General features: G+C 39.8%; 3 protein-coding genes across 3 annotated transcripts; all 3 read right to left on the reverse strand.

Annotated features, from left to right (window-relative positions):
- Nucleotides 1–3,715: 3,715 nt before the first annotated feature.
- LOC311257169 (uncharacterized protein) lies at nt 3,716–5,299 on the reverse strand. Its single transcript, XM_084352638.1, has 4 exons — nt 5,217–5,299; nt 4,822–5,061; nt 4,598–4,732; nt 3,716–4,453 (listed from the first exon to the last, which is right to left on the reverse strand). The coding sequence occupies exons 2-4, from the start codon at nt 5,009–5,011 to the stop codon at nt 4,266–4,268; spliced, it is 513 nt and encodes a 170-aa protein (XP_084208764.1). The 5' UTR covers nt 5,012–5,061; nt 5,217–5,299; the 3' UTR covers nt 3,716–4,265.
- A 3,321-nt stretch (nt 5,300–8,620) lies between these two features.
- On the reverse strand, nt 8,621–11,204 carry LOC311257074 (uncharacterized protein). Its single transcript, XM_084352520.1, has 4 exons — nt 11,006–11,204; nt 10,539–10,883; nt 8,947–9,054; nt 8,621–8,833 (listed from the first exon to the last, which is right to left on the reverse strand). The coding sequence occupies exons 1-4, from the start codon at nt 11,052–11,054 to the stop codon at nt 8,823–8,825; spliced, it is 513 nt and encodes a 170-aa protein (XP_084208646.1). The 5' UTR covers nt 11,055–11,204; the 3' UTR covers nt 8,621–8,822.
- Nucleotides 11,205–13,590: 2,386 nt separating this feature from the next.
- LOC311257038 (arylsulfatase I-like) lies at nt 13,591–17,076 on the reverse strand. The gene is made up of 2 exons (XM_084352488.1): nt 16,656–17,076; nt 13,591–15,146 (listed from the first exon to the last, which is right to left on the reverse strand). The coding sequence occupies exons 1-2, from the start codon at nt 16,967–16,969 to the stop codon at nt 13,748–13,750; spliced, it is 1,713 nt and encodes a 570-aa protein (XP_084208614.1). The 5' UTR covers nt 16,970–17,076; the 3' UTR covers nt 13,591–13,747.
- Nucleotides 17,077–23,904: the final 6,828 nt, after the last annotated feature.

Below are 23,904 nucleotides of genomic sequence, written 5' to 3' on the forward strand. Positions count from 1 at the left end.
GTTTCACTTTAATTGAAGGTACACCAAAACAGTAATTAATGATTACGTAAAAAGTATTTAACGAGTCTAGTGCAAAACTACTCAGAATTGTGTTTTTATTTTGCCTGAAGTTGGTTGATAGTTAATCAGGAACAACTCATAAAGAAGTATGTTGTATGCTGATTCACAGGTATTTATGAACTAATCAATACCTAATGTTTTAATGATGTAGTATATCCAAGTCTGTTCTCTAGTAACTCATCATTAAATACTATATAGTCCTTGAATCATTGTTATTCAGGAACTACTCATTAACGATTCATTAACTATCAAGTCGTTCCTGATTCATTCCTCACTCGCTCCTCAGTAACTACTCACATTTTTGTCTACCTTATTGTAAAGTGTTACCAGTTTTTAAAAGACAATTTAACATTGGGACCAGGGATAGTTCACATTTTTGAAATGGGGTTGTATGAGGCTCTTATATATAGTTGCAGTAGATTTGGGTCTGCATGTAGCCAGTTAAGAGAAGCACGCGGGAGTATCACCAAGCTATCTACTGTACTGGGTCAGAACGTTATATTGGTGCCAGGAAGTGAATTTGATAAGAATAAAAGTAGAAGTGAATTTCCTCTCTAAACCCTATTTTCACATCCTTAAAGACACAGAGCCAACAGCTCAGAGGCATCAACGAGATGTTGGTTCAGAAAGTTAGATTTCAGATGCAGAATTTCACATTTCAACCATCACAACAGAGTTCTCATAGTCCATCTCTTCAGGGACGGCAGAGTCTTCAGCTTTCTCGTATTTCTTCTTCTTCCAGACGAAATAGACGGTGATCCCTATTAATATCAGAATCACAACAGCTGTTCGCAGACCACATATGAGCAAGGAGTGATCTGTTCAGATAAAGAGACACAAAAATCAGGTGTTGATTTTAACTTAAGTACCATGGGTCATCTCTGCTGGAGGAAGCAACAGTTTGGTTTGTGCGTGTGATGTTAGTGCAGAGTTTTGGACATTATAATGTTTCTCTCCTTACCCACAGTGGACGCCTCTGTTTCTGTGATCATGGTCGGGGCTGTTGGTGGCTTAGTTGGTACAGTCAGCACTGTGATGCCAGTGGTCAAGGTCAGATAGAAACAGGTACATGAAGAATATATAATATATGTTGTTCAGTCAAAGTGTTTATGTTGATCAATGTTACTTATTTCCTCAATAAGCAAAAAAAGTTATTTACCTTGAATGTTCAGCTGTAGAATCTGAGGATCTAATTGTCGTCCTCTTAAATCAAAACTTTTCAGAGTATATTCACCACCATCAGTCCTGCTCAGGTTATTGATCCTAAATGTTCCATTACTGGGAGTAAATGACGATCTGGTGTCTATCAGATTAAACAAAATATGATTCGTTCTCCCACTGAGTATTGATGTTTTGTTTTTTAACCAAAGGTATCTTCTTATTTCTGAGGCGTTGTCCATCAGCCGGAGGACCACAGTTCCTCCCAAAGCTCCACAACACTGAGCTCCATTTATTCTGCCATCACAGTAAGTTTCCACACCTTGACATTTTGAGACAGAAGTTGAAATAAAGTTAACAATTTTGATCCTTTAACTTCTAAAAAATAAATAACAATGAGACACAGTCAAAACTACAGAAACAGTGAGGTTGCTGCAGCTCTGGCCTGTGACCAGTGGTGGAAAGTAACTGAGCATATACACTAAAGTACTCTGATAAAGTACAGTTTTGAGGTACCTCAGACCAAACTATGAATATGTGTATCAAATATATGTTCATGAACATTTTAAGTTGAGTCACATTTTTCAGTAAAACATTGTTTTTAAGCCTTTTTCAGTCACTTCAAACTGTGTACAAACATTTTAAACTGTACAAATGTTTTTCAAACCTTGTATTTTTCCTGTATCTGTTATTTGTATTTCAATTTCAGTAAAAAAAATAAATAACAGCTTGAATTTCCCGTCATGCATAGTACTGAAAATAACACCGGAGAAATCTTTCATGTTGTTTCACTTTCACAGATCTTTGGCAGTCAAAGCTGATAAAAACATATTTAATCATATTTATTTCATTTATATATAATGTGTGGATCAGTGTTTGAGCTGCAACACATCTGAAGATGATGTCAAACTGTACTTTTGAACATATTTTGACCTCACACCTGCATTAAATGTGTCATTTTAAATAAAAGTTCAACATCTCACCATGAGAGACTCCGAGCAGCATCAGCAACAGTCCAATCACAGCCTCCATGTCTCCTCAGTGTTCAGCCTCTGTTGATCCAGTCAGCAGCTTCCAGACAAACCTCTCTACTTTATTTAACAGCAAACATGCAGATCTTAAACTGAGCAGCCTGAAATGTCTCAGAAGGAGGAAAAGAAAAAGAAGAAGTTGTAGTAATCAGTGATCAACTTCAGATCAGAAGGTGTGACAACTCTGATAGGGTAATAAAATAATACAGTCTAGAGATGAAAGAGGAAGCAGAAGTAATTTCGTCATTACTTGCAAAATTATGAACACATACATTCTCAGAAACAATATGTAATCTGCTTGACAAGTTGATTTCTTCTCATATGAAACATCTTGTTGTGTCCTTTGAGCTTTGCACAATAATGAACTCACTGAAAAAGTACAACAAGTAAACTTTATTCCTCTAATTTTGAGAGGCAGAGCAAAGATGAATGCAGGTTGTATTTCCCTCAGGTATCATCAATAAACATGTTTGTGTTATTTTGCTTTAAATTTTCACCTTGATATTACAAAGTTTTAATAACTATAAATATATTAGATCTGTGTGTTGTACAAAAACTCTCAGAAACAACTTTTGTGGTATTGCTTTCAGTCATCAGACCATCATCAGGTAAGACTTGTGATTTTTACTCTGTTACACTGCATCAACTTAATCTAATTAAATACACATTAATTCACAAAATGGGATGAACCATTTCTGCCAACATAAAGTAGTTTTAGGCCGACAGTTGATATACACTTATATGAAAACCTGTTTGTAGTCAGTTTAACAGAGTGAAGTCTCAGTATCATCATCAGGACTTGTGTTTTATTTATCTTTTACAACAGGCAAACCTCAAACATCATCCTCAGACATCACAGTGATGCTTCCTGTGTTAATCACAAGATGGTAAAGGAAACTGAAAATTGCAGCCAAGTGGTCGTATCAGTTCCTCATCGATGTTGGGAACAGTATGATGTTGATGGCTATCATCCAAAATGTTGATCAACCTGTAAGAAAGTGTTGATGTATGTAATTCTTGCTGTGAGTGATGGTTCATGCGTCATTTACTATGTACATGTGAAAAGGAAGTAGATTCTTCAACTCAGCTGATTCCTACAGTTTTTGGTTTATAACAGAAATAGATCACACTGTGCCGTTGGCCCACAGTGGTCTGAAGCTATTTCTCTGTAATGTTGTGGGTTTGAAGCTCATGCTTGTAATTCCTCACGTCATCTTCTTCTCTCTGTTTTCTCATTAGAGTCTGTCGCCCTCCACTGGCCACTCTTCAATAAAGCTAGATGCCCTAAAATATTGAAATCGTTCAGACATTGCACTTGCAGCAACAAACACTTAATGTAGCAACAGCTGTATAGATACTTTCTATTAACTATATATTATATTATTATTGTAAAGCCACTTGAAGCATTAATAGCTCCTTGATTATTATTTTTTTTATTTGTACTTTTCCTGAAATCTTCTCAACCTACTGAATACAGACTTATCCATAAACAACAGTAACTCCTCTGTGAACCAGCAGAGGGAAACTGCACACCTGCTAATACTGATGATGAGTCTGGTGTCAGCAGTCATTAAAGGTACAGTTCATGCTAAAAATGTCAACAAAAGGTTAGCTTACGTAAACTGACTGATGACACTTGACTGAAAGCAACTAAATTAAAGCTCTTACTATTAAATACTTTGATATATTTTACATTATTATTCATTGAAAACATTGAAGAAAAACAGACCAAGGAGGGCTAGTATATCCAAGTCTGTTCTCTAGTAACTCATCATTAAATACGATATAGTCCTTCAATCATTGTTATTCAGGAATTACTCATTAACGATTCATTAACTCTGGGAGTATCACCAAGCTATCTACTGTACTGGGTCAGAACGTTATATTGGTACCAGGAAGTGAATTTGATAAGAATAAAAGCAGAAGTGAATTTCCTCTCTAAACCATATTTTCACATCCATAAAGACATACAGCCGAGGGAGGAGAGAGGAGACACTGACGTGTTGAGTCAGAAAGTTAAAGTGCAGATGCAGAACTTCTCATTTCAACCATCACAACAGAGTTCTCATAGTCCATCTCTCCAGGTGCAGCAGAGCCTTCAGCTTTCTTATATTTCTTCTTCTTCCAAACAAAATAGACGGCGACCCCGATTAAGATAAGAATCACCACAGCTGCTCGCAAACCACATATGAGCAAGGAGTGATCTGTTCAGATAAAGAGACACAAAATCAGGAGTGGATTTTGACTTAAGTACCATGGGTCATCTCTGCTGGAGGAAGCAGCAGTTTGATTAGTGTGTGTGTGATGTTAGTGCAGAGTTTTGGACATTATGATGTTACTCTCCTTACCCACAGAGGGAGCCTCTGTTACTGTGATCATGGTCGGGGTTGTTGCTGGATCAGTACACTGGGTTTGGCTGGTTACAAGCACTCTCTGTGATAAGTGCATCCCATTGGATAAGCTGCAGTCAGTGAATCTGAAGCCTACAGAAAATAAATAGATCGATAACTGATGTAAACTAATCTTCAGCATCATAATCATCAAACTGTTTTCCACTCATCTTCTCACTCACCACAGGTAGACATCCTACTGAAATGGTTGCTGACTGAGCAGACCAGTTGTCCTGAGACGTTTTGTCTCAGAGTGATGATGTTACTCTCATTATTTCCAGAGAGGAGCTGAGCGTCTGTCAGTGTGTGTCCATCCAGAGTCCAGCTGTACTGAGGACTGTCCCCTCCATCAGAGGAGCAGGACGCCCTCATCTCTCCCTGGGACAGACACTCAGAGACCAGCAGGACAGAGGACACAGGAGCTGAAGGAAACACACTCACATCACTTTTGATATTAACACAATCTTGGTCATTCTGTACAGTTTCTAATACAGAACAGACACAGATACAGATATATGAAGAATATGACATTTATGTTGATCGATGTAATTTAATTCCACAAAAAAAAGTTATTTACCTTGAATGTTCAACTGTAGAATCAGAGGATCTAATTGTCGTCCTCTTAAATCAAAGCTTTTTAGAGTATATTCACCACCATCAGTCCTGCTCAGGTTATTGATCCTAAATGTTCCATCACTGGGAGTAAATGAAGATCTGTTTTCTAACAGATTAGACATTGTCCTGTTATTCCTCCCACGGAGTATTATTGTTTTGTTTTTGACCCATTGGTATTTGCTTTTTTCTGAGGTGCTGTCCATCAGCCGGAGGACCACAGTCCCTCCCAATGCTCCATAACACTGTGCTCCATACTGTCTGCCATCACAGTAGGTTTCCACACCTGGAAATGTATTCATAGACATAAGTATTACAAGACAAAACATTTTGAATCTAATCAGTCCATTTCTACTAATTTGACTACTTAAAATAAAAAAAATGTACAAGCCTGTCAAACTGAAAAACAGTTTGAGTTCAGCTACTAAAGTACAAATACAATCTGTATTAAACATGACTTCTGTGTTAGGGAGCTTTCTATCAAAACAAAAGACATTTGTCCAGTGTTGTGTGGAAGGCCGGGCGGAGTGGAGGACGTAGCCGCTGTTCAGCCTCTCAGATCTGACTAAAGAGTCAGATGAAGAGCCTGATCAGATTCTGCTCTTATCTGGAGCCGTTTACTGACGGGAGGAGAGCTCGGGGATTACTTTTAAACTTTTGGGATTGAAATGTGGATTTATCTTCACTCCTGTTAATAAACCTGACTGCAGCAGCAATCGACAGAGCTGAAATAAAAAAAAACAAGGGTGCAACCATAAAATCATGACATCTTGGGTTTTAATGTTTCCTCTGACGCTAAGCATCATGTTGCTACAATTCAATATCCCTACAAGTGTTTGGTTTTCTATTTTGAAGCGACTTTAGAGCGTTCTTTAGATCCATTAAAAACAAGAGTGAAATTTCAAAACATATGATTTTTGAAAAACAATAAAGAAAGATTTAAAGAAGACTATTTCATTTTGTAATTTTTTTTAAAACCAAATATTGAATGTCTGAACTCTCTATGCCTCTCTTGACGTAGACATGAAAATGTTGTTGTGCAGTTGAGCCATGAACAAATACGTGACAGCAAAACATCTAAGAAGAACCTTTATATACTGAAGAAAGTTCTGGTGTAACGGCATGATGTCACTGTGATTGAGATTCAGATTCAGCAGTATCTTTATAACTCAGGTGGCAATCCTTTCTATATACAGAATTTGAGTGTGAATAAAATAAAGCAGCTTTCATCAGGTACGTCAAATTAAAACGTTCAACATCTCACCATGAGAGACTCCCAGCAGCATCAGCAACAGTCCAATCACAGCCTCCATGTCTCCTCAGTGTTCAGCCTCTGTTGATCCAGTCAGCAGCTTCCAGACAAACCTCTCTACTTTATTTACCAGCAAACATGCAGATCTTAAACTGAGCAGCCTGAAATGTCTTCTCATAGTGATCAAAGGGGTAAAAGGTCTGACCAGACAGAGTGTTGTTCAAATAGTACAGTTGAGAACAGAAAGAGGAAGCAGAATAAGTGTGGTTAGCACTGGCAAAGCTATCGACACTGAAAGCCTCAGAAACAACATGTCATCTGCTTGTACAATTTTCTGTATTCTCATATAAAACTGTTCTTCAGTTGCAGAAATATTGTCGTGTTCACTGAGCTTTGTACAACATTGTAAACTCACTGAAAAACTGAAATAAGTTCGCTTTTTTGACAGATGAATGCACGTTGAATCCTCCGCAATTGAATGTAATGTACCATCAAAAATATTTTCACATTAAAGGTCCTATTTGTAAGAAAAGTTGATTTTTGAGCTTCAATATTTGACGAATGTGATGAACAACTTCTGTCGACATGCAATAGCTTTAGACAGACAGTTGATATTTTTCATCCCCAGGATGTTTACAACCACAATATGGAGAGCTGTATGAAGCTTATTTAATGCAGTGTAGTCTGCAAACCTCAAACAACATCCTCAGACATCACAGTGATGCTTCCCTTGTTTTTCACAACCTGGTAAAGGAAGCAGAATATTGCAGCCAACTGATTGTATCATTTCCGCATCTCTGTTTGAAACGTGTTGATCAGAATTTCTTTCCAGTTCTGTTTTCAACAATCAGCGCGTGAGCTCAAAATAAAGTGTCCTTATAAGTCCATGTAAAGCAATAATTAAAATATTTTCTGAGTTTGTCACATCACAGAAAGATGTGCTGTTAAACACCTATCCAAATTTGAATGACCAAAAAAAAATCGCAACGTATGTAAAATCAGGTTTCAGAATCATGTATAAATGTACAGTGTTCTCTGATCTGAAACGCTGATGGCGTGTCCACTGGAGGATGACCTGGACGATGATAGAAGGATTAAATGTTAAGCTGTCATTTCACTAATCTATGAAGGAAGTGAAACAAATCATGAGTTGCCATCGTGCAGTATAAACCACGTACATCTTCTCTAATTATTAGTATTAATGTATTTGTTCTGGCTGTTGTATTCTGCCCGTTGAATCATCATCCACATTTGCGAAGTGAGATAGGTGAACATATGGATGTTATGATTGAAACAATTGCACAGCGTTTACGTGTACACAGCGAGACATCTTTCTATTTTCAACGTAATTTGTTGAAATGAAACTAGACACAGGGAATTGGATTTTTAAGGGATTTTTTTGAACAGGTGTTATAACTTTCGACTCTGCTACACTACTTCTGCAGAAAAGTATATATTTAGATACTGAAAACAACTGTGAGGTCGCTGATAAAGTATATTTATTATGAACACAAATGTCTCTTATATCCAGGCTGAAAAATGGGTATTTAGAAGTGAATATAAACAGAGGAAGTAATGTGAGTGAAACCCAAACACAGCCTGCAGATGTCGTCATAACACAACATGACACAACCTTCAGAAATCAACTACTTTAGCCAGTTCACTCCTGGTAGTCTTTGAAGTCTTTGATTTGATTTTAAGTGAGTGCACTTAACATTAGACAACATCTAAGTAATTGTGAGTGATGCATTCAAAAGGTTTGCTTATATAAAAATTAATAGTTTTACTGTTAATAATAATGCAATTCATTGAATCAGATTTTTGCAGTTATCTTACAGTAACATCTTCTCGTTATGTAAAAATGTCCCATCACAGCGTCAGTTTCAAAACTCTAATAATAAACAATATGCCTAATTCTACATCACAATTACATTTTTGGTCTGAGAGATACGTCAACATTCAGCTTCTAATAGAGTTTAACATTAAAAATGAAAATAATCCCCATATTTGAAGTATTAAGTTCTATTTAAACAGATTCTGCTGAACTTTTTTGTGTGTGTGGATTTATGACCATCAATCTTTTGTTGCTGTTTGACAAAGACGAGATCACAACTATAATGATTTACACCATTTTATTCTGATTAGTGACCCGATACACAGCTGCTGTACTAAAATGATCACAAATCTTTTTCTCCATTGATGCAAGATACAAAAAGAGAACTTTTCCAGCGCCAGAGAAATGCTAAAAGTCCTGTTTGCGGTTCCCGGTGTCCTCAGTGTTTCATTTAAGATACTGATCCAGTTCCTTAAAGTCTGAACTCATATGGGGGCTGCACAAAACACAAAATGAATTTGCATTTAAAGCAGAACAAAGGGGTTTGACATTTCCACCAACATGTCGTGACTGAAAAGTTCAAATGCAAACAGGCCTGTGCAGTCTTACCTGACTTCTTATTACACTTCTTTTTCCAGCAGACACAGCAGCATACCACCACCACTATCAGAACACCCACTGCACAACAGACTATGATCAAGATGGGCCAAATGTTTTCTGGGGAGAGAAGACCACATTGGTTATTATAGGCATTGGTGTAAATCCCATGGGGGGGGGCAGGAAGGGCGGGACCCCTCAGCAGTGTCACATGATGCAGGTAGAGAACATGAGTGGAAATCAGAGTCTGTCGTTGGCGGCTGACCTACAGTAAGTAGTTCAAACAAAGGATATGTTTGACGTTTCTTTACCGCTGAATACAATAAGAAAAACACCTAACTGTCTTTGCTTATGAACCAAAGTAACAACGGTGTTTGCAGAAGCAAATGTGGTTTTCCTTAACTGGCAGGATGACGCAGTGTTTGTTAGCACAGTTACAGCACTGCTTTTAGTGTCCCCATCTGGAATTGCTCTTTAGAAAATTTTATGTAGTTGTCCCCTCAAAACCTGTACAGCATTTATAATGACAGACGTTTTTTTCTATTCCTTAACCTGAGTGTTGCTCATTATATATTTTGTTTACCGCCTCAACTGTAGACATTCATGCTGAGTATGACAAGAATAACTTTGAACAGAGAGAAAGTCATCCTTCTTCAAATCCCTGAGAGGCATAGCATGGCAGAAATGTTGAGACTGAAGGCTTAACAGCTCCAAACAGAAGTATTGAGGACAATCTGGGATCTATGGATGTTAAGGAACAGGAAGTATGAAGTGCAGTACAACAACCAGAGGGATGTCCACAGGGATTTGATTTGATTTGATTTGATTTGATTTGATTTGATTTGATTTGATTTGATCTGATTTGATCTGGTTTGATTTGATTTGATTTGATTTGATTTGATTTGATTTGATTACCTCCACCAAGAGGTTGGCGTTAATCCATGTCACCTGTTTGTTGGTTTGTCAGCAGGATTACACAGAAACTACAGAACTGATTTCCATGACTCTCGGACAGAGGACGGGTCAGGCCCAGAAAAGACCCCATTAACTATTGGTGTGGATCTGGATAAGACGGGTCCAGGTATTTTTTCTCCCTTTCTTTAACAATGCGACAATGCGCATTTTCGTAAATTTAATAATACATGGATCTTAATGAAAAGAAAGTCAGGCATTAATCTCTACAGCAGAGGTGAACAGTAAAGTACTGTCATGGCTGAAATTCACAATGGACAAAACAAACACGAGAACAACATCCAAGCTGACTAATACTGAAAGCTTTTTGTTCTGCGCCTAAGGCCTCTTTTTTCACAGCACTTCACAGGTCAACCGCAGACCATATTAAGTAAATCTATAAATATTCACTGACTGAAGCTTCAGTATCGCTTTAAAGATATTCTCGTGAATCATTTGCTGCCGTGCAATGCAGAACTCATTTTTATCAAATTCAAGATTTCGAGTCGAACACATCTCTGATAGATAATGCCGCTAGATTGAAGGAGTAAAGAAGAAACACTACACAGCTTTCATATCAGCAGGTATTTGGTTACAGTAAATACTGAGTGGACAGGAAAGTTGGAAGATGAGGTTAAATTTCAAACACTTGCCTTGAACATCAAGTTTTATTTGAATGTCTTTGACGCGGAGCCCATTTGGATCATAAGCCTCCACGCTGTATTGACCTGAATCATTCCTCTCCACGTTTGTGAACTTCAGTGTCCCGTTGTTGATGAAGAACTGTATCCTGTCTCTAAATGCCTCCTGTATCGTCACCTTTTCTTTCTTCAGAGAGAACACAGTTATGGGTCCAGTGGGAAGCTGTTTCTTATACCACAGCTGGTGTCCGCTGGCGTTGGTCATCACTTGGATGTACACAGATCCTCCCGGAGCAACAGAACACACAGTTGTGTTGTGGCTGGCGTTACATTTAGTCTCGGCAGCTGAAAAGAAAGCTACAGAAAAGGGCATACACAAAAGAAATCAGCTTGAATACTTGCATAGTTTTACCTTTTGCACATTGCTGCAATGGCTCTGCAAAGTGTTGAACTTTGTTTATAAATGATGACAATTTTACCATGCGATACTCCAGCTAACATCACAAGAAGTATAAAAGCCTGCTCCATTCTCCTGTGTCATCCAGAATAACGTTGCACAGATTAGTGATCTCCACAAAAATGATGAACTTGAAGCTTCTGAAACTGCTGAGATAAAACGAAGATGATAAACCTCAGCCAACAAACATTGTGGCACATACTGAGCGACAGGAAACTGCAAATGGGAGGTGGTTAGCTACAGCGGTCGGTTGTGAGACAGGAAATGAACAGCTCTAACTTCTCCTTGCCTTTGGCCGCAAACTATGGGGTATGAGCATCTTTGGACAAACCTCCAGCACGTGAAGAAATCATTCGTTCCTTTTTGTTAGTCTCATCTGTGCATGTTTGTGTTAATTTACATCATGTGACTGTGAGAACAGTTTCAAAAAGTGTCAACCACAGTTTATGGAAAGTACTGTATTTGGCAACTTTGATTTTTGTATTGTTTTTATGGTACTTGTTCTTGAGCTGCTGAAAAAAAAAATGGAAGTGAGAATCATAGGCACGCACATGTGGGTAAGAGGAAAAACGAAATGAAACATTTTAAACAAAAAAAGTAAAGAATCTACACAAAAATTAGGCTTGTAGGTTGGAGGTCTGTCAGTGCCCCGTACCCCGTGCCACTCTAACCCTACATGCAGGAGGGAAACTTTATGTACTTCTGTGTTTAAGATCAGCTGTACACAACTTTCTACATGCTGAAACATGGACAACATCAAGTCGCTTGATGAACCAACAATAGTACAAACTCTTTGAATGTTTTTGTTTCTGCTTGTTGAGTTCACGGTCCAAACCTGACAGGAGGAATGATTTTATTTTAGGTAGTATTGCTGTTGTGATTTACTGTACACAACTGCAAATACAACAAACAGATACAGCAGCATTCATTCATTTGGACTTGTAAAAGTGTAATACTCGCTTTTCTTTCACTCTTTGAGAACTCTGCCTGGTGTTTACGTGTCTGTGGACAGACTTTTGTCAAGACGAAAGTGTCACAACCACACAAGAGGTGTATTGTTGAGATTGAGAAGATAGGTGTTGTGGTATAATATAACCATATAACCATAAGTAAGTAGTTGGTGGTAAATGGCAACTGGTAATAATTGCTGTGTTGCTAAAAAGAAGAATCAAGTGTGAAGAAGTTATAATGGATGGTTGAAATATGTATTATTCTGCATCAGTTGAATAATCCACAAGTGAAAATGTAACCAAAGATACAAGAAAAGTATCCTGTAATCAAATTATGTATACAACACTGTTATTACTTTTAAAGTACTGTTATTATTTTAAAAGAAATGCAGTCAGTACAGCAGTGGAACACATCAAGGAGGAGACTTAGAGTAAAAAAAAAAACAGCTCACAGCTGCAGCACAGTGGAGGAGCATTCACAGATGGGTCAAGGCCGTGAAGTTGCAGCACGGTAGATAAGACGTGCGGGGGAAGTCCAGGATACCAGCTGCAAAGGGACTTCAAAGCGTACCCCCGGTGAGGAGGCGGTCTTGATAAATGTTGGCATGGGTGGGCACATGTTTAACCTTGTGCAGGGAAATACCCAAGTCAGCAAAATTCCATACACAGACAAAGGAAAGAGCAAGGATTGGATCAACCACTGTGCCCAACCGCCATCTTAGTGAATATAAGGAGGATGTTTTGTATTAAGAATTTGGGTCTTTTTTCATGGGCCTCATGTTTTAATTGTCGACAATTAAACATTACTGCACTCAGCTTTTGAGGACTCCCGGAGTTTATTTCCTTTTTTATTGGTGACTTTTTGGAACTCTGAAAAACCTTTTCGAACAAACAAAGAAGAAGAAGTCAAAACACGAAGTTTAGTTCAAGCAGAAGTGGAGTGGTAGACATGAGGTCATCCCCCCTGGCCAACGTTCATTTTAGGTTGTGGTTCATTGTATTCGGGTTTCATTCCTGTCCACACGATCTTACGATGGGATCACGGCACTCGGTTGGTGTGTACGGTGCAATGAAACTCATGAGAGAAGTGAGTGTGTGTACATCCCTTGCATCAAACAAGGGAATATTTAAGCAAAACACACATATACAGTATGTCAGTACAAACATGTTTGTTTTGTTTCTCCAAACGGTCATTTGTCCCTTGGCACCGATTTGCGTACTCAGTACTCATACTCGGATCACATAACTTCATTCTGACCTCAACTGCACACCTGTAAAGTTTTGTGGCTGCATGAAAACGAATACGGGTCAGCAGGTGTGAAGTGAATTATACCTTCCTTGTGATCTCAACTGCACACCTGTAAAGTTCTGAGACTGAATCTTGCATTGTGGTGACGCTATCTCGTTGACAAAATTTGTCCACACACACAGACTCACAAGGTAGACACAATACCAGCCACACTGTCGTGCCTGGTAACATGAGCATAAAGATGCTAAAGTAACACATTTACTTACAGACTTGTATCATCTTGTAAGATGGAATCAGCTCTCATTTTCAGAACAGAGTATTCATTTTTAGAACGTATGTTTTATTCAAAGTAAATACAATCGATGTGAACAGTTTTCTTTGGACTTTTCCCATCAATCAGTTCTCCTGGAGAGCCTGAACATACACCTGCAACTACAGCTTAGTAAAATCCTACCAGAGCTTGCAGAGAAAAACACATCTTTAAAAAGTTCCATCAACAGACAGAATGATCCTCATATAACCTTGTCCTTCAGCTGTGTCTCCTCTGAACCTTTTTAAGTCCTTCCTATATCCTGTTGGACATGATCCTCGTGTTGAGTCTCCTGAAAAACGACCTGCTTTTGGACAGCTTAAGCTTCGTCTTCCAATCCTTGTTCTTTTTCTGGTAGACACTGTCCCAGCTGTCCTCCTCCTCATCTCCTACCCAGGGACCCCAGGCACCTCCATTAAGGTGGGGGTCTGCCCGCTGGTCCTCTGATGGGTATCTTACCGGCACTGCAGTGCGATTGTAGTACACTAATCTAGCCAGCAGTTCTTTGACAACATCTGGTCTCTGCTCAGAAAGGTCAAAGCGTTCATATGGATCTCCTGAGATGTTGAAAAGCCACACAGATTTGCGGGGCTCGGTGTGGCGCTCCAGGTTCCACCAGCCGCCGGGGAAACCTGGAAGCACCTGCAGTGGCGTCCAGTCTCCATAGCCAGGGTCTCCTGTTAGGAGTTTCCAGTCTCCAGCTCGTATGGACGCCTGCACGGCTGTATTCCAGATCCCATATCCTTTCTGCAGGGAGCCACTGCGTGCATGGTTGTACAGAGGATCAATATTGTGAAGGATCTCCAACCTGGGCGACTCCTTACCCTCGCTGATAGCCTCCCAAACATCATACCCATCCACCCCCTCGGTCAGAGACTCATTGCCACCTGCTAATCCCACCAGTGTGGGGTACCAGTCTGTGATGTGCACAAGGGCCTTACTCACCCTCCTCTTCTTCCTCAACAGAGGGCTGTGAACGAACCCCAGACCCCGGACACCACCTTCCCAGTAGGTGCCTTTACGTCCTCTGAGCGGCCAATTACTGCCACCAGACAATGGCTGGCCACCGTTGTCAGTAGAGAAGATGATGACACTGTTCTGGTAGTAACCATACTTGCGGAGAGCGTATGTTATGTTACGTACCGCCTCATCTACAGCTGAGACCATAGCAGCGTATTTCCTGCGCGCTACATTCTCCAGCCCACGGTAGGGGTAGATGTACTCCCGCGGAGACTGCAGGGGTGTATGAACAGCTTGGAACGAGAGAAAGATGAACAGCGGCTGCGACTGAGGATCATGGGTTGCCAGGATCTTGCGGACTCTCTGCGTGTAGAGATGGGTGGAGTATTTGCCCCTCTGGCCCCAGGCGACTGACTCCCCCTCGTGCAGGTCGAAGCCACACATCCCGGGCCCATCACAGGAGTCATAGGTGTAGTAGTTCACACTGCCTGTGAGGGAGCCAAAGTATGTGTCGAAGCCTCGGCGAGTGGGCAGGCACTCCTTCTTGTAGAAGCCCAGGTGCCACTTTCCGACCATGTGGGTGGAGTAGCCGAGCTCCTGCAGTCTCTGGGGGAGGGTGACCTGGTCAAAGGGCAGGCAGTTGGGTTGGCGGGGCCGGATGATGGAGTGCTGCAGGCCAGTGTGAATTTGGTACCTGTAGAGTTGATGATTAAGAAAACTGTCAGAATGACTAATGTTTTTGCAATAATCAGATAGTTGCACACAGGAAGTGAAGTGACAGGAAGTCAGAGAAGAGGGGAGAAGAAGTTGTTACCTCACTCAGCTTCATGTGTGGTGAAATTTTCATACTTTTTACAGTTTTAGTATAGTCCTATACATCATGTGTGTATTACACTAATGGGTGCAATTATCCTGGATAATTAGCCTTCTAGGTCATATTTGAATATGCAAAAGGTCAATAGACTGTATTGTTTTTATTTTATTTTTCCATTATTCTGTTTTTGGTTTGCTTTGTCTTGTTTCATTTTTATCTATAATTCAGTTACATTCTCTTCCCTCTGCCTCTGACTCTTGAGCTGCAGGAACATTTTTTTTTTTCAAATTTCTCTGAAGAGATAAAGACAGATGAAGACAGATAAACCACTTAAAGAGAGATGAAAAGGTTTGTCGCCCACACTGTAAATATCTGACAAAGTGACTTATCTTAAAAAAAACATAGAGGAAACCGATTACCTCAAAACTACCAAGTAGAGTAGACTAATAATTTTAAGTTGTTTAGCTTGTACAATTTGAATTTAAAAGCCTAACTTGGTCATTCTGAAGCAATCAGTTTCCTGACTTTTTTTTTAAAAAGTGAAGACAAATTTACAGTGTACATGTTTTGAATTTTATTTGAGACTTGAGCTGAGCTTTTGGAGATTTGAAGATTTGTTGGATCTCGATTCAAATAAACACAGAAATAAACACAGATAATACACAAAACTAACAGTACACATTGTAAATTTAAGGGGGGTTGACCTTTCTTTTAAAAAAGTCAGGAAACCGATTACTTTACAATTACCAAGTAAAGTAGACTATTAAGTTCAAGTTGACGAGCTAAAATGTTAAAACAACTTATTATTTAATTACATTAAAAACGTGTCTTTACTCTGTAATTTTGAGGTAATCGGTTTCCTCTTTTGTTTACAGTCACTTTGTCAGAGTTTACAGTGTAGGATACTTGGATCATCAGGGCCTGGGCGTCTCAGTGAGTTAATAAAAAATAATTCATATATAATAATACATGAAAAAAACATAATAACAATAATTTATTACAAAATCTGGGCAATCTGAATCTGTGCATTTCCACTTCCCCTTTATTTTCCCCAAAATATGCCAGGACACACTCCAACTGAGCCTACTTTTATGTTTGTTTAATTTATCTATTACTGTTTACTTTTACTCTTTGAGACATAAAGAACAATATCCCAAATATCTCTACATTATAGTAATAAATGTTATACACGTTTGGTTCTTTGCATCACTTTTCATTCAATTAAAAAAAATGTAATGTGTTTAAGTATTGCAAAATACACCAATCTGATTATTTAACTCCAGTTTTTTGATGAACAAACTGTGGAAATTGTGTTTTACATCAATATAATTCTGATAAAAGTAATGGAAAACTTTCAACCAGTCTGACGTGTGAGGACAAACACTCTACCTGCCGGTGATGAGTTGGCTGCGGGACGGGGTGCAGATGGGCTGGATGTAATAATTCTCCAGCTTCACTCCGTCAGCAGCCAGTTTGTCCAGCGCCGGTGTCCTGATGTCAGAGCTGTGGTAGCCGATGTCGTTGAATCCCTGATCGTCTGTCATTATGAAAAGGATGTGAGGAGGCTGCGGAGCGGGAGGCCTATCAATAAACGTTTGGTCTGGCTCATTTTCCACCTGGTTAGGGCTCATCATGTCCCAGGTCAGGTACCCGAGGCTGAGCAGGCTCATCATGGAGAAGCCGGTCAGAGCTGATGTTGCCATGGTTATTTAAATCCCTTTATATCAGTCAAACAGATTAATTATAATCAAACTGACACCAAATCATTGTGCAGTGAGGATGAAATCTTTTAAAATTCATCAAATGTCACAAATTGCGTCCTTAAATCTCAGTTAATCAATCCGAAATGTCAGAGAAAAGCTACACCTCCATCCTCACTGACTTTCCAAACTGTTTCAGCCTCCTTTGAAAACACTTCACTTTCCCCAGTGGTCCCATTAGACCCGCCCATTTGCCTTGCTGCCTCACTGAAATAACATCAACCCCCTACCAAGCAAAAACACACAGGCATGTTTCTACTACGTCCAGGTGTTAATAGTGAGTTTACATCTCACACTAGACCTCTTGTGGAATCATTTTAATACATCCAGGCAGATGTTTTCTTCTCAATTTAGATATTATGCTGAAAATCTTAGGAATTTAAAATAAAAGAGGCTTTAAACATGAAAGCAGCATACACCCTTCTCTCATTCATGCTGTTTCATGGTAATTTGTTTTCAACGAACCACACTGCCAGCTCTACAAATTACTAGAAAGCACGAAAAAAAAGTCATTCCCATCTGACCTGGTTTAGCAGTGGATGACAGAGACTCTACAGAAAGACCCTCACTCAGGAAAACACGGTGTGTGGGGGCGATTTGAGTCTCAGGGCGACTCCGGTGCCCTGCAGACACAATCACGGACACTGTTCGCCCACTCCACTCCACCGCACTCACAAACACTCTCTTATTATTCCTGCTGTTTTATGAGCACTGCAGACCTGAGGAGAGAGACAGAGCAGACTTCCCAGAATCTGATAACATCTCCAACCAGGCGTCAAAGAACCACTTGACAAATCATCCAGCGGGTCAACAGAAAGCAGCAGGACTGCTCCGCCTCAGCCACAGCTCCCCTGTGCATGAGTTGCTTCATCATGCTGCAGATTCACTTTGACGGGGAATCAAGGAAGAGCTGTGGAGAGCAAAATATGAAGGGCCCTTATTTAATTTGTTTTAAATGTTAATTGGTTAAAGAATGATATTTAGATCAAGAGAAGAAGATATGCTACAGAGGGACTGTACACCTTCTGAATTAAGTTAACTCATCGTTAAACACACTTCATTCAAAATTGGGGGAAGCAAAACTCACAAACTCATGAAAACCTTTCCACAATCACTTCTGGTTTGATCAAAGTAAAACCTCAATTCACTGAGAAAGCATTTTCCAGCTCTACATGCCGTTCTCACCCACTGCTAAAGCCTGACTCTCTCTTGTTTCCTGCCTCTTCTGTCCACCCTCTGCTGTCTATGTTGTCCCCGAAGTCATAGTCCTGATCGGAGCAGCTGTAAATCACCTCCATACTGTATCCCCTGCCTTCAAACTGGCTTTCATCTCAGAGACTGTGTTCAGTCTGGTGTCGAGTCATGCTCATTGGTGAGCTGAGCCTGGTCGCCCACGATGACTCTCACTTCTCATGTGTGTCATTATGAAACAACTTCACATCTTTCCAAGCTTTACAAAGATTGTAGATTTTTAACAGGTAGTAATCTGTCTTTTAAAGACATTTGAATCATGTTTATAATAAGGAATTTGCAATTGGCCAACCCCCTTTGAATGCAAAGGCTGACTCCTGCCTGAGATGTCTTTATATTTGGTCATGGGTTTCACTGAGCTGTGTGCCTGTCACATGAAAGTGGCTTAAATCTGGCATTTAAAATATTCTGTGAAAAACAAGATGTTTTGCCATGCCGAATTTCAGGATCTGCATTATGTGACATGGTGGCCTACTTACAGACTTATAGGACCAGAAGTATCAACAACCATGGTGTCATGGAGCAAACTGTGTTCTTAATGCACATTTTAATTCTTGATGCCCCAATTTGTAGATACGATGTAGTGTATTGATTTAACAAGAGGTCCTAATATTTTCATCTTCTGTACATTTCCTGGTAGATGTCAGAACTTAATTTTCTATTTTAAACCCAAATCTGTTGAAGGACTGGAGGTCGCTGAGGTCAAACACGGTCCGCACATAAAAATGAGATCAGTCAAAGCCAGGAGTCGGTCAACACGCTGGAAGGTAAAACATCATACCTCGCAAATATTGATATTGGTTACGGAGAGACTTGTGGACGTGGAGGTCGCGGGGAAGCTAAAGGCAGCATGAGCCTCCCGTAAAGGGCATGAAGCTGTGGTCGCGTGTGTGCAGCTAAGGAATTTTTAGGAGAAGAGCCTCTGAGTTGAAGGCAGGTCAAGCCGGGAAAGAGAGAAAAGAAAAAAACGATTGAGGTGCACCTGAAGCTTTACACCATCGTGTTTATTTATGTAGTTTTCCTGGAGGGAGCGGCTTGGACAGCAGCAAAAATCCCACCAAAAACCAGAGAGAAGTTGAGCAATCACACTGATTGGGTTGATATTATTTATAACAGGTTGCAAAAGTCGACCCAGAGACAGATCAGTGATGTTGCCGGCCGAGTGTGTGTGTTGCCAGGAAAGTACGAGTCTGGGGCAGCCACACTTATGAGATGTGACTCATCTGTTTTCTGTTGGTCAGAGGAGTAGCTGCGGGAGCTCACCAGGTCAACAAAATCTCACTATACACAATATTCACACTCAAGCAACACACATGCACACAAATATTAACACAAGCATGTGCCCACACACTCGTCATCATTTGAAGTCTGAAGAGATGGTGACAGGTTGATACCACGGATATAGTTGCATCTTACATCGCACATTTGCCAATCCTTTTTTTTATATGAGCGAAAACCAAAAGAATTCAAGCATTAGCCAAGAAATGGTCTGATGATAGTATTCATGGAAACAGCTACCGTACAATACACCACGAGTAGGCGTTTCATTGACCCTTAAATGTTGAACAAACACCATACTCGGTTCCTGAGGGTTATTTTCAGTTTTTTTGTTTATTATTATTTTGGGCTGCTGCTCCATGTCAAAATGAGCTAAGAATAACAAAAATATGTCAATTTATTAGCATTCTCGTAAACCGCAGCTGTCTAATTCCAGTTAGAGCTTGATTCAAACACAGTAAGTGGTCATGTTTCCAGGTGTGTTTGAGAAGGTCACTCTAGTCCAATGAACCAGTCATGATGAGGTGATGTGACTCAGTGGAAATGTAGTTTGAAGATCACATTCTCTGACTCTGATTTCATTAATTTCATATCTCTGACTTCTCTTTCCTGCTGTAATGTCAATATTTTCCTTACAGCCCACTGATACATAGCATTATTTTAAATAGGCAAACACCTCACTTTCAGTGTAAAGTCATACTATACATCACTAGAAAGATTAGATTCTCGTGATTCTATTCATTTAAACCATTCGAAAAAAGGAACCACATCAGCGAGGTACAATCAACAAACACAAACAAACGAGCTATCAAACTAGCATGTAGGAAGTTTTGCGAAAGTGTCTGGGTGTTTCAGTAAACTCCAACAAAAACTGTCTTCTCCTATTCCCAAATGTCCAGTATATCCATATCAGTAAATATTTAATCCAAAACACAGTATTTCATCATTTAACAGTGACCAAGTGGCAAAAAACTCAGCAGCAGATGCCATTATCCCTCTGCACGCCTTTTGATTGACAGCTCGTTTGAGCAGATATGAGCTTCTATGCCCGCCCTGGAGCCGACAACAACCAGTGAGTGATCATGTAGACAAGTGTCCAACCTTCATAAAATGGCATTTCTTTTGCAAGATGACTGGATGTTTCCTTAGAAAAAGACATTAAGTGTCCATGTTTCAATGATATTGTTATAACATTTGAACTCATTTGAATTCGGACCATGTTAGACTTTATGATGTTGGCCCATTGTGTTTTCCAGCTAATTCAGGTCACCTGCTTTTTTATTTTTGCATTAAAAAATGTAGGCAGGAAAAAGAAATAAATAATTCAGTGTATTCATACTCCTATAGATCACCGTATTACCTCCAAAAGGGCCCAAAACCATGCCTGTAGTCCAAACGGTTCAACAACAGCTTTGAATTTACTTTGGGCTGGTTTGGGATGTGTGTTTTAGGATCATTTTACATAAATTCCCAGGACTAAGAGCAGGTTAAACATAAGAATACCACCCAGATCAGGCAACTTCAGAAAGATGCCTTTCATTGTTGCTAACATCTGTGATGTGTTTGCTGGTTGTGCGTTGCCCTCCTAATTTATCCAATTTCTTCCAGAGGATGTGAACAGGGTGTCGTGGAACATCGTAAATTTAACAGCACTCCCTTTTCACTGCTTCTTAATTGAAAGTGGATATATAAAACACAATGAAAGCTTGGTTTCATTCAGAAAAAGCTCATTACTTAAACCTTCAGAGAGGCTCATGACTGAAGTAAGATCCAGAGTACGTTTTCTGAACAAAAAGCAAAGGCAGTAAAAACTCATGTGTGTTTAACCAACCTCTTTTAATTTTGACGTCACTTTCCGAACAGGTCCTAAGCCTTTTTTGGGGAATCATGAAACGCAATAATAAGTTGAAAGGGAAGCAGAGAGTGGGGGGTGCTGCCGCTGCTGCTGTGTGTCGGTCGGCACCAGATGTTGGCTTTGGCTAAAGGAAGAGGTGCTGTTACTGAATACGGCTGCTCCCCTTCACCATGAACACTACCCCCTTTCTAATCAACGCAGCCCTGCCAGTAAACCTGCACATTACTTCCCCTCTTACCCCAATTTTCTAATCTGAGTATGACTGGATGGAGGTTTCTTTCTTCCTGTGCGCCAACCGCCGAGCCAAAACCTTTACTTCAATAGGACTGTATTCAGCTTGTCGCTCCTCTAATATGTACAAAAGTACCTTTGTCTATAGAGCTCGCTCAACATTTATTCAACATCAGTTCATCAAATCAGGGGTAATTTTAGGGCAAATGACACTCATCTTTCTCCCTCAGGTCAGTTTTGTTTCATTCAACAGGCTTCAATAATGTACATGTAAAAACCACTGACAGATCTTTGGTCTACAAGGGCAGACAACAATAACTACACTGACACTGAGAGGAAAAGGTTTCAGGCTGGTTTACAGGCTACGTAAACAACGCCTAGCAGTGTTTCCAATGGCTTTGTTTTACGCCTTTTACTGTTAATTTCTGATTCCCATAATAACTTGCATAGTTTAATTTAGATTATTTACAGACCATTCATTTTATTCCATTCAGTCAGGGTTGACTTATCATGACTGGATTTACTGCTTTGTTTAGTTATGAATTAAAAGCGGATTAACCAAGATGTCAGCTCATCCAAATTAATGTATTGATCTATTCACAGACCACAGGGAGGGGAAAACTGTAAGTGAATTTAGTTTTAGTTTAGCTGTGGCAAGCTTTCGAATGATAGGGGCCTAGCGTCTTTGCTGTAGCTGTCTAGTTGACTGTTTCCTCAGTCAATATGTACTTTAATACAGAATGTAGCTCTACTTGTGCAAGAGCTTGTCAGCAGTGAGTAGGATGACAATGTGAGAGATGATGAGACACACTACAACATTATATAATATACTAGCTGGCAGTTAGCTGATGTTACACAAACAAACAGCTCACTCTTCTCTGTGTGTTGCATTATTTCAGTGACAGTTTTTAGCTAGGACATCCGTTTTAACTGTTCATGAAACGACTATTTTCATATATATATATATATATATATATATATATAGCGACTATTTACAAAAGCACCCAAAGTGAGAGTGCAGTTACTATCATTTACTGGCTTGGGTTTCTGCCAATTTTCGTTGTTACCGCAAATTTAAACAGCTGTTTTCACAGATCTTATACATTTATCTGTAAATCACGTGTTACAACATATATAGAAAAGCGTAATTCAGGTTAACCTAGTTTCGACTAAATATTTATTTGTTTTGCTTTTGAATAGGCCTAGCTAATGAGATTAATGCTAAAGGCAGCACAATAAAATAACAGAAACAGGCCTGTGAATGAGTGCACCTGACGTATGGGTGAGGCTCTCACCCAGTGGATGTGGTTAACCATGTAGCCTGTGTCAGTTTCAACAGCAACAACCACAACCAGTACAACTGCTGTGCCAATAACAAGCATTTCTAAACGTAGATGTAGAGGTTAAATAACACATGAGAATGAGTCTGATGGAGTAAGATCTCAGTGTTTAAATAGCATTCAGCTGTATTCAGCTATCTCTTCTCTCTCTCTCTCTCTCTCTCTCTCTCTCTCTGGGGCAGTTTTAAGGTCCACACATTATGTCGTACCAGGTGGGACCTCACAGGTGAGGCGGCGGTCCAAGCACTGGCCTCGGCCCCTGACTGAAGGTGTGTTTGATTTGGCTCGTGTAGCGGAGCCGCAGCAGCACCTGGGCAGGAAGGCCAGACACAACACTTCATTATGACCCTCCTGCGATTCGATCAAAGGGTTGTTACTTTTTAATCAATAAACCAATGAGCCATAATGTTTTCGAATGAGCTACCATTACATCTTAAAGTTTTTCTACTTGAAATGGAACAAAACCTGACGGGTTGTGACACATTAAAGGTCCCCAGTAATAACAAATCTCGCCGGCTGCAGTTTGGAGGTAATTACCTGCAGAGTGAGCGCAGATGTGAGCTGCTAAACGTGTGGAATGTGAAGTAGGTTTATTTCCTGTGAAACAGAGTGCCATTTACAAGGGTAACCTGTACAAATATCCCAGTCACTTTTACTACAGCGTGTCATCAAAGCCGAGGGAAATGCTCTACTCGTGCTCAAAGATGTAAAGTTGTTCCTCTGCCTCTGCTTCATTTCTTCTTCTCCAGTAACTTATCCCCTCTCGCAAAAATGCTTATCAACACACATCAGTTATTAGTTCAATATATTATGATATTTATAGGAAACGTCGGCTGAGGAAATATTCAGTTTCTTATTAAACAAATACTTATTCTTCCATAAAACCTTGGTGGTCTGTCCCATCAACACTGTGAAAATAGGAG

Source organism: Pagrus pagrus (assembly GCF_965226575.1).
Source record: "Pagrus pagrus genome assembly, chromosome: 5".
Classification (NCBI taxonomy): domain Eukaryota; kingdom Metazoa; phylum Chordata; class Actinopteri; order Spariformes; family Sparidae; genus Pagrus; species Pagrus pagrus.

Excerpts from the sequence above, each read along its gene's own strand:
- LOC311257169 (XM_084352638.1), bottom strand. The coding sequence starts at position 5,011 with ATGAGGGCGTCCTGCTCCTCTGATGGAGGGGACAGTCCTCAGTACAGC. Across the intron at positions 4,733-4,821 it reads CAGTAGGATGTCTACCTGTG|GCTTCAGATTCACTGACTGC; the intron begins GTGAGTGAGAAG and ends TATTTTCTGTAG. Across the intron at positions 4,454-4,597 it reads AACAGAGGCTCCCTCTGTGG|ATCACTCCTTGCTCATATGT; the intron begins GTAAGGAGAGTA and ends TTATCTGAACAG.
- LOC311257074 (XM_084352520.1), bottom strand. The coding sequence starts at position 11,054 with ATGGAGCAGGCTTTTATACTTCTTGTGATGTTAGCTGGAGTATCGCAT. Across the intron at positions 10,884-11,005 it reads GTTAGCTGGAGTATCGCATG|CTTTCTTTTCAGCTGCCGAG; the intron begins GTAAAATTGTCA and ends CCTTTTCTGTAG. Across the intron at positions 9,055-10,538 it reads AATAAAACTTGATGTTCAAG|AAAACATTTGGCCCATCTTG; the intron begins GCAAGTGTTTGA and ends TTCTCTCCCCAG.
- LOC311257038 (XM_084352488.1), bottom strand. The coding sequence starts at position 16,969 with ATGGCAACATCAGCTCTGACCGGCTTCTCCATGATGAGCCTGCTCAGC. Across the intron at positions 15,147-16,655 it reads AGCCAACTCATCACCGGCAG|GTACCAAATTCACACTGGCC; the intron begins GTAGAGTGTTTG and ends TCAACTCTACAG.